Source organism: Lathamus discolor, chromosome 4 (assembly GCF_037157495.1).
Source record: "Lathamus discolor isolate bLatDis1 chromosome 4, bLatDis1.hap1, whole genome shotgun sequence".
NCBI lineage: Eukaryota > Metazoa > Chordata > Aves > Psittaciformes > Psittacidae > Lathamus > Lathamus discolor.
In genome coordinates, this window is record NC_088887.1 from 101,589,375 (window position 1) to 101,599,944 (window position 10,570).

The 10,570-nt window shown below is 40.7% G+C and overlaps 1 protein-coding gene across 1 annotated transcript; it reads right to left on the bottom strand.

Moving 5' to 3' along the window:
• Positions 1–291: 291 nt before the first annotated feature.
• On the bottom strand, positions 292–10,568 carry NHLRC3 (NHL repeat containing 3). Its single transcript, XM_065678345.1, has 7 exons — positions 10,427–10,568; positions 9,186–9,338; positions 8,170–8,317; positions 6,953–7,153; positions 5,063–5,154; positions 3,462–3,574; positions 292–2,977 (listed from the first exon to the last, which is right to left on the bottom strand). Exons 1-7 carry the CDS (start codon positions 10,508–10,510, stop codon positions 2,749–2,751), a joined length of 1,020 nt encoding a protein of 339 aa, XP_065534417.1. The 5' UTR covers positions 10,511–10,568; the 3' UTR covers positions 292–2,748.
• Positions 10,569–10,570: the final 2 nt, after the last annotated feature.

The window sequence follows — 10,570 nt, forward strand, 5'->3', positions numbered from 1 at the left end:
TATTTTTTTATACTTGGCATTATATAACTCATCATCCTATTTTCCTAATTGCTCAGAGAAAAACATCTGGATGAAATTTATCTGCCTTTTTTGATACATAAGTTAGCAGAAGAGAGGGGCCACAGAAAGAGTAATGTATAAAGATAACATGGAATTTTAGGTTACATTCGAATGTTGGTATCAGAAACTATTACGTACCTTATTAAAGTGCTGATGACCCAGTATTTAAAAAAAAAAAATCCATTGCAATGGAAAATGTTGCTATTAGTACAGAAATAAAGCACCCAAGCCTTTCATAATGGGAAATTCTCAATTTATTTTATCAAATTATCCTATTATGCAATTTTTCAGAAACCAGTTTCAAGATGATACATAAGAAAACCTTTAGAGAATTAGCAAGTTACTGCACAAATCAATCATTTTCTGGTCATAGCCACAGAGGTAAAAGAAGTCTAAGCATCTCATACAAGTTAATAATGAGCATCCCTTCTTATCACAGATACCCAAATGCATATAGGCAAGGCACGTTTTGGCCCTGGGCACCTCACTAAAGCCAGACAGAACTGGATGAATGCTCCCCATTTCTAGGGGCTGCAAAAGCCCTTGTAAAAATGCACTTTTTTTGGGAGCAGTTCCATAGAGCAAACAAACTTGTAGGGGTAACTTATTCATCAACATCCAGAAGTACACTACTCCTTTACTGAACACAGAAGCATGTTCCTAGAGAGCTTTGAGTTCTGTTTCTAGTGGATGTGATGAAGGAAAAATAAATAAGGAGAGGATGTGGTGAGGAAGGATGTATATGCCTGGACCCGTTACACCACCTGGAGATGTTAAAATACATTTAATGTTATCACAGCGGTATTTTCAAAAATGAATTCACCTTGTGTAGGTGAGAACTACATTGCACATAAAGCAGAGATCCCTGAGCTAGTTAGAAAATTCACACAACACACTGCAAAGCAATGTGGATTTATGCATCTAGGTCTAGAGGAAGTACTGCCACTTTTTCAGCTAATAAATATTGCTTACCAGCTCTCACTCAAGACCATGTGAATGATGGACCATAATTTGCTAGTGCAGAACCCTGGAGTTCTGGTTCTCAGACCTGGGTGAGGGCAGCCAGATAAAAATCTGCTTTTGGTATTGTGGATGCAACCAACAACAAAGAATTCCAACTTAGTGCACTAATCTCCAAGAGTACTGAAATGAGGCCATCAGGCTCCACAGCTTAGTTTCCACAGAAAATACGAATCTGACTTCTCCATCTGCTGACCCACAGATCTCTGATCAGAAGCTGAAATGTGCCAAGTTAAGAAGCACTTGCTTTTGATAATGTTCACAAAAGTGGGTATTTCCCATCAGAATCACTGTATTTTCCATACTCCATTTCTAAGGAAGTAGAAAAGGAATCAGGAGCTCTTAGCTGGTAATTAGCATCAAAATAGTCCACACCGTACAATAAATGTGTGTGGAAACGGCAAAAAACCCTCCCAAATACTTTGAAGAGCTAGCAGATAAATATGGAATATGGGTCTATAGCTTTACAGCGGTAATCAGTTATTCATCATCTCATTTCTGCCATGCTATTTTCCCTATCCCATTTTCCTATACCCAGTTCCCTCTGTGCTATAAATGGAACTAACTTAAAACCTTGTAGCAACATGTAAAGAGAATAGAACCACTCTGGACTGGGAGCTTTTTTTTAGGACAGAGCTTAGAGACATCTGCTATGATATAGTGTAAGAAACTTAACTGCAGACATTAATGGGGTTGATAAAGTTCTGGATATAAATCAGTTGAAAATCCCCAAATAAAAACAGATGTGCCACTGTTAACTGAGAGAGCTTCCATGAAATTGGGGGTTATATCATGTGTCGTCCTAATGCTGATTAAAGTTCTCCCAGTAAATTGCAATTTGTTTATCTTGAGGAACTCAAATGAGTTGAACTTCAGTATGTTCCACTATGAAATCTCACAGAACAGAAAACTCATCCTGATATAAATCAAATCAGGTTAAGAATTGATTTAGCTAAGAACCAGTACTTGGCTGCTGTGCACATAGTTTTAATTTAGTTTGAAGTGCCTCAAAGCACTTTAACATAAGCTTATTACAGACTTTACCACTTTAGCTAGAGATGAAAGTTTAGATTTCAATGCTTATGCCATTAACCACTTAAGGCAGATGCCAGTATCAGCACTGACACCATTATCCAGCAACATCTTATTCAACATTATAATGCCCCCCTGTACTCAGTGTTGGACAGTATCAGCACAATGATTTAAAACCAACCAACCAACCAAAACAGAAGTGAAGAAATATTAAACTGAGGTGCTTACCTCCCAGGAAAACATGTATACACTTCTTTCAGACAGTTCTGACCTTCATTTAACAACAAACACAAGCAGGCTATGTAGAGGAGCCCCAGGACGACCCTATACATTTAAGAACAGCAGCTGTGTTTGTAAAGTTTTATATAATAAAATAAAGATGCCTATCAAAGTCATCTTACAATTGGCAGCAATAAAAGCAAAAGCCACCACAGCATTGCTAAAATGAGTAACAGCTCAAGACCAAGTATTTCTCCAGGACTGAAGAACAGTTAGGACAGATTCTTATCTCTGGTGTTCCAGAAGTACAGTATTCTGTGCTTGTCTGAGGAAACACAAGCTACAGAAAGCTCAAGGAAATGTGGTTATAGGTCTTATGTACCACACAACTTATGCCACGACAGTTGCAGGAAACCATCAGCTTAAGGGTATATATCTTTGTACTTGCTGGGCTCCAATCTCTGCAACGTAGACTGCTCCACTCTTCATGTCTACATCCACAAGGTGTGGTTTGGTTTCATCTGCCAGCTGGATTGTTTGGATCATAACACAGTCCCCAATAGAGCCAACCAGTGGTGCTGCCAAGATTGCTAACCGGTTGATATTCAGCTGAGCAACAATTAGGTATTTGTAATCGGCAGTAAATCTGTGAAAGACAGAAATGTATCTTGAACTATAAACTCCACATGACATCTCATGTTAACACAGCCATGTGATTCTAAACAAACAAAACCACCTGAATAGTCAACTTTTTGAAGGCTACAAGAGACTAAATGCAATGAAACATTGAGAATTAACTTGTAAGCCTTGCTTCTTTACATTGTTGTTTCTTGAGACACTTTATACTACAATAAGCCTATTTAAGACAATCCCTCTTCCTGTAAAAGCTGCAACAGTAAGCTCAACAACACACTACAACTTTAAAATGAAGTTCCCAGTCCTGCACTCAAATCCATGGGTCCATGGATTTCCCTCTCAAGATACTGCTGTGCAGTATCCTTATGCCCAGTGCTCTATTAGTTAAACTGGTTATTCCTTGGCATCAGGCATTAAAAATTAACATTCTAATTCATTAAGAATATAGCTTGTTTATGTAATTGCATAAGTCCAAAAGAACTGTTCAACAATACCTGACAGAATAGGGTCCATCTTCTGCAAAACAGCTGCTCCAAGACCCAAGCCATTCCCCTGTGACTTTGTCAAAAACTTGGATTCTTTTGTTGTCTCTGTCTGCAACCCATACCTGTTAAGAACAGAAATAATGGCTGTTCACAGATGGAACAAAATGCATTACTTTCTTACATGAGCAAAGTATCCTATCGTAAAAAAGAGGTACACCTTGGAAGAATGTAGTTTTAAATAGGGAGGAACATAAGTAAATCTGACTTCCAGATATAAAGCAAAACCACCACATAGTTAATATACACAAATTACTTTATACTACTTTAACAGAGAAATCAATGCCTTCTCTTCATTTCTGTGGCTGTGATATGGATATGTTTCATAGGATTCCTACTCCACAGCGAGGACATATTAACTATTTAATTCTCAAGATACTGATCTGTCACTTGCTAACCATTTGTTTTTCAAAAGTAGTCTCATGCCAATGACCCAGGCTTATGATGACTGCATCTGCAAAGAGTCTTGATAAGCCTAACACTACTCTAAATATCTAGCAACTTAAACACCAAGAGCATTTCCAGCATGTTTTGTCTTATCAGTTTTGTAGAGCTTGTCTCTGTCGCAAGCCAGCAATACCACTAGACAGTTCAGTGAAGGCATCTCTTGTACTACAATCATTGAAGTTTTAACTGTTGACAGCCCATCAGTCTGATAAATAAAATTCATTACAAGGGAGCAATAAGTAAGTTCATCTGAGATCCTTCATCACAATTTTAAAGAGACACATTACTGCAGCATTCCCTTAGATTCTTTTAGGGATTAACAACTGTTTTTAACAGGGGCAGATCAACACTATGCTGGCAATAAAATCAGAGCCCATCACAATTGCTGTCTTTGAACATATATACTCAGGGTTACCCTTTCACGTGAAGCAACCATGTGCCTCCCCTTCTCTATCCCACCCTGTCAGTTTTGGCAGAGAAGTGATTTTTATATATGCTTCTTATTCTGGTTCTGACAGCGTCAGCAGAATTAGCTCAAACCAATGATTTAAGATGTTTTAGTCTATCAATTTTCCTCAAAACAGATTAAGGAGCGACTGCAAGAGCAGCAGAGCAAAAGCCAGACCAAGATTAACATCTGACAAAAGTAGACTCTTGAATGGCTTGAGCTGCATATAGAAAAGGTATGATGTCCACAATCTAGCTAGAGGCTTACTATCACATTAAGCTTATTTAGAATTTCCAAATATGAAATTAAATCCCCTGAAAAAATGTGCTTGGGTAGATATTTATTGATGAACATAATTCTCCTGTACACTCACAATAACAACCTGTTAGAAACTGCAGGAAGAATAGCCTGTTGTTGCATGGACATTGACAATATAACCACTAGTCAGAGGCCCTGTGTTAACCTTGAAGTGTTAACTACTTCAGTAAGACCTGCAGTATGAAACTTCAGCTCATGCCCACCATCACACTGAAAACTGTAACTACCATAAAACAAACCAGATCACAACAGCTCAATTAAAAAATAAATACAGTTTGTTTTGCTCAAATACATGTAAACAAGTCTGTTGGAAGATGAAAAAACTCTCTTTATTCTTTACCCGTCCAACAGGATCCACTGTTACACTGTGAGGAATCTTGAACTGACCAATGCCGGTCCCATTTGCTCCAGCCATCCATATCTCTCTGTAATCTAAACAGTGAGAACCATGCAAAATCAAATTAAAACATAAAACACAGCAGGAAAACAATAAATAAGCCACCTTGAAGTCATTCCCTGCAGAGCTACCTTGATTTGTAAAAGGTGACATTTCTAAACTCAGACTTTTTAAACACAGTCCTCCTGACACATAAACCCAAGCAATACTGGAACTACTACAGTGACTACTGGATTATTATTCATGGTTTCAGGATTATGGTTACAGAAATGTAGCTACTATTATAAAAGAGCCATAGTCTAAGGCTCTGTTAAATACGATATTAAAGGGGAGAAAATATAAATAGTTGGATGATTATGACATTAATTTGCTTACTAAATTGATTTTTTACATTTGCTACCCGACAGTTTTGAGTCAGTTTTGAATTTTCACAGTTTACCAATTTGCAAAACAGATACTACGAAACCATTTGTTTTATGATAGTACAAAGGAAAAATTAGCTCCTCCACATTTTTCCAACCATAGACAAGTGCAGACCCCACACTCACTGCCCTAACCAACACTGGTCATCTAACTTGGGAATATGAGCAAGCTAAACAGAACCACAGAATAATTTAAGTATAAAAGACCTCCAGACCTCATCCAGGCAAACCTGCTTCTCAAAGCAGGACTAGCCTTGATAACAAATCCAAGATCATCCAGTCCAACTTGCTTCTCAAAGCAGGAGTAACCTTGATAACAAATCCAACTCTGTAGTTAGATCAGGTTACTCGTCAAGTTTTGAGCACCTCCAAGAGTGGAGACTGCACATCATCTCTGGACAAACTATCCACTGTCTGCTCAGCCTCACTGTGAGCCTTTCCCTCAAAAATCAAGCTGGAATTGACCTCTCTTGTATTGTTTACTTAGTGTTCCTTATTCTTCACTATGCACCTCCAAGAAATGTGAGGCTTTCTCTTCTCTCCCATTATAGAACCGAAGACAGCAATATGAATCCTCCTTAGCCTTCTCTCTTGAAGACTGAAGCCAACTGTATCTTGGGCTGCATCAAAAGGAGCATGACCAGCAGGTCGAAGGAGGTGATCCTGCCCCTCTGCTCTTGTGAGACTTCACCTGGAGTACTGTGTGCAGTTCTGGTGTCCTCAACATAAAAAGGACATGGAACTGTTGGAACAAGTCCAGAGGAGGGTCACGAGGATGATCAGGGGACTGGAGCACCTCCTGTATGAAGATAGGCTGAGAAAGTTGGGACTGTTCAGCCTGGAGAAGAGAAGGCTGTGTGAAGACCTCATAGCAGCCGTCCAGTATCTGAAGGGGGCCTATAGGGATGCTGGGGAGGGAAACTTCATCTGGGACTGTAGTGACAGGGCAAGGGGTAACGGGTTAAAACTTAAACAGGGGAAGTTCAGGTTAGATATAAGGAAGAAATTCTTTACTGTTAGGGTGGTGAGGCACTGGAATGGGTTGCCCAGGGAGGTTGTGAGTGCTCCATCCCTGGTGGTGTTCAAGGCCAGTCTGGACGAAGCCTTGGGTGGGATGGTTTAGTGTGAGGTGTCCCTGCCCATGGTAGGGGTGTTGGAACTAGATGATCTTGAGGTCCTTTCCAACCCTAACTATTCTATGATTCTATGATCTTATCAGTCTTTTGTTGTTAATGAATAGGAGATTTCTCCTGAAGTGACAAGCAACAAAACAGGATCTGATTCAACGAAGTCTTCAAACTAATGTTAAATGACAGCCCTACCTGGTTCTCACTTAAACGTGTTCTCAAGCCCTGTTATTTAAAATTCAGTTGTCAGTGGTCAGCTACTGCAGAAGTTTACTTTTCCATACCCTTGGTTAGTTTGAGCAATCTGTTATTCATTCCTCCATCTCCATCCACAACATAAATATCTCCAGTTTCTTCTACAAAGATGTCTGCTGGTTGATCAAATTGCAGGGGAATCAAACTTGAACCAGCATTACCTGGCGTGCCCAAGATCTGCATAAGTTTACCTGAAGGGCTATACTGCTTCACAGTGTGCCCATATTTCCCTGAATTAAAAAAAAAAAAAAACCAACAAGAAAAACAAAAAGAATACAACTGATTACAAAGATTGAAAATCTCCTGATACTCACAAGTGATATTAATAAATCAAATAGACAAAATTCCATAGTGAGAATATGACTGTGGGTTAGTAACCGCATAGGCTACAATATTCATCCATTGGTTTAGAGTCACCAGACCTAGGACAGACAATAAGTCTATCCAGAACACTTATTTTTCCCCTGATTCTTCTCTTGGCAGGGGTGGGGATAGTGCTTACTAACTTCAGAAGCTATAAGCAGACACACAGCACAAATCCTAAACCTTCAGAGTGTTTTGTACAGCACCCAAAAAGTTTGTTCATGGCAAGAAAAGCACCAATCTGCCTCAGCATTGTTTGAAAGACTTAAATGAGATGTTGTCCTGGGTTTACCAGGAGCCGTTTTGCTCCTTCTTAGTAACTGGTGCAAGCTCTGTGTTTTGACTTCCAGCCTGGGCAGAGAGCTGACAACACCGATTGTTTTTAACTGTTGTTAAGTAATGTTTATTCTGGCCAAGGACTTTGTGAGTCTCATGCTCTGCCGGGGACGAGGGGAGGCCGGGAGGAAGCAGAGACAGGACACCTGACCCAAGCTAGCCAAAGAGGTATTCCATACCACAGCACGTCATGCCCAGGGAGGTAACTGGGAGTTACCCCAAAGGGCACACTCTCTCTTCGGGGGGGTCGAACTCGTTCGGCAGTGGTATCGTATTCTCTTGTTATTTTCTCTTATCAATATTATCATTGGCGGTAGCAGTAGTGATTTGTGTTATACCTTAGTTACTGGGCTGTTCTTATCTCAACCCGTGGGAGTTACATTCTCCTGATTCTCCTCCCCATCCCTCCGGGAGTGGGGAGGGTCGGGGTGGGGGGTGAGTGGACGAGCTGTGTGGATTGGTTTAAACCACGACAGATGTTTAAAGTAGTATCTGCAGCATTAGCATTAGGTGGGGAAGGAAATGCTAATACTACCACCAGGCATACCTGTTCCAGCATCTGTGATCCATACTGAACTATCTGTTGCGGTGTTCAATACAAAGATACCATGGGGCATTTCAACTGTATCATTCCAGGAGTAAAGGAAATAGCCTTCCTCTGAGAATACAAGTACCTTTGGCACATTGTCTCCCCTCTGAAGAGGCAAAAAGAGACAAAAAAAGGTCTATTAAGAAAACGTATTAATCAAGTAATCATGTTTTGAAATTCCTCTTTGTAAGTTTTTTACAGCGCTTCATGAATTGTAAGAATCTCCTGAGATTGTCTGCTAGATCTCACTTTTTTCCATCTAGAAAAGGAAAGAGGAAGAAGGTTCTAAGTTTAGCATGCAAATCCTTCCACTCATTCTAGAGTTTCAACCTGAATCAAGAGTCCAGCTTTCAGAGCAGCCAAGCTCCTGCAGCTATGCTGGTCTTCATTTTGAATTGTGTTTTTATGTTCTTGTTAAAAAATATGACAAGCGTAACACAGGCATGAAAAACTGTAACCATACTTATTAGTAGCACAGCACCAAGTGCTCATACTGTGCTTTATAATTAAATCCCACCACCTGCCATGGAGAAAATGTTTCATCTGTGACCTAGGGACACCAACACATAGAACTGGGTACAGCAAATAACTGAACTGCAGTTACTGTAACTGGCTAAAGAGCTGTGTGGTTTTGATTTCATGGGACAAAGGCTGAAAAAGTAGAAGATTCAGCTGCCCCAGAATCACATTTTACTTTGCAGTTAAGAAGCTACTGTGACTCAGTTAAGTTAAATCATGCATTCGCACCACAGAAATTTAACGCTTATAAAAGCACAAACAAATGCGGTGACAGAACTGCTTTAAAAATGAACAAAGCAGAAATATGTGTTCTTATATTTTCACTAATTTTGACAAAATAATTATTCATATATATATACATGGACACACACATATATATCTTAATCTACACCTGTAACTTTAAAGGCAAAATTACAGTAGAAAAACAAATAATGGACTATAATATTCTCACTCACTTGTCCCACATAGACCAAACCATGAAGAGAGTCAACAGCAACACAAAATGTTTGGCCAGTGAAGTATTCTGGAATTTTAGGCCAGCCTATGTCCAACTTGTACATCTGTTGCTGTCCCTTCCAAGGAGAGACATAATCAAAGGCTTTCAAAACCTGAAAATACAAAATAAATATTGAGTAGTTGATAAATTCCATGACAGTGAGACCAGAATAACCAGCAGTAGAAAGCAACTGTATACTGAAGCAGCATAAATTGATTTGTTCAATTTTAATTAAGAAGATATATTATTTCAACAAATTGGAAATTAGCTAAAGAAATCCTTTGGATTTGGGAGCTCTGGAATTAGAAGGCAAAAAACACTGCCAGAAATTTCTTACATTGATGTTGCTAATACTATCTGTAAATCGTGTTCCAAAGCGAAGAAAATAGTAGAGACAGTTCCAACCACAACAGAATCAGTAACAACTTCAAAAGGATGTGAGAGTAAGAAAATCCGAATAAAAGGAATATGCAGGTCAGCAAGGAAAACCACGTCTTGGAAATGGGTAAGCTTAAGATACCAGGAAAGGCAAAACTTGGGTCAATGTATATATTTTAAAGGATAATGGGAAACTATAATCTTCGCACTTGTACTATTTTCTAGCAGAAGAATGGCAGCTAAGCACAGCTGCAAGCAGAGCACTGAAACTGAATGATCGGGACCGAACTAACAAGTGGTGACTCTGCGGGCCCAGGGACATTTAACTTTTCTGTTAAGTGCCTTGCTAGAAGCAGGGCTAAGTTCACCACACAGAGCCACAAACAGCTTCAGAAACACCAAACTATCCCGAAGGAAAACCGAGAGTACTTAAGCACGGAGAAAATCAGACAGTAGGAAGTGCAAAGTTACTTCCCCAGGTATCATTAAATTCGCCTTCATTTAAGCAGAGCCTATTACTCGGAAGCCCCTATAAAAGCATCACCCCGCGTACGCATTTATCTCTGAAGGGCTATGTAAGTCATAGGGTTGGAAAGCACCTTAAGATCATCCAGTCCCAACCCGCTGCCAGGGACAGCTCACAGTACACCATGCCGCCCAGGGCCCGTAAAAAGCCATAACCACCCCTGCACCCAGCGCTACGTGGGCCAGAACCGCAGCCCCGTCCCCACCACCGCCCCCAGGCGCGCTCCTCCGGCCCCTGCCCCGCTATCCGTCAAGGAGCACCCCGCGCGCAGCCCGCTCGCTGAGCCCGCAGCCCACCTCCGAGCCCCAGAACAGGGCCAGCACAGCCAGGAGCGCGCCGGCCATCACCGGCCACAGCCCCGGCCGCCGCTTCCGCCTCATGTGTGCCGGGGAGGGCCGCGTTGTCGGGGCAGCTACGTAACTCCCAGCCCCGCCCCGCCT

Excerpts from the sequence above, each read along its gene's own strand:
- NHLRC3 (XM_065678345.1), bottom strand. The coding sequence starts at position 10,510 with ATGAGGCGGAAGCGGCGGCCGGGGCTGTGGCCGGTGATGGCCGGCGCG. Across the intron at positions 7,154-8,169 it reads GATCACAGATGCTGGAACAG|GGAAATATGGGCACACTGTG; the intron begins GTATGCCTGGTG and ends TTTTTAATTCAG. Across the intron at positions 5,155-6,952 it reads ATTGCTCAAACTAACCAAGG|ATTACAGAGAGATATGGATG; the intron begins GTATGGAAAAGT and ends CTCACTGTTTAG.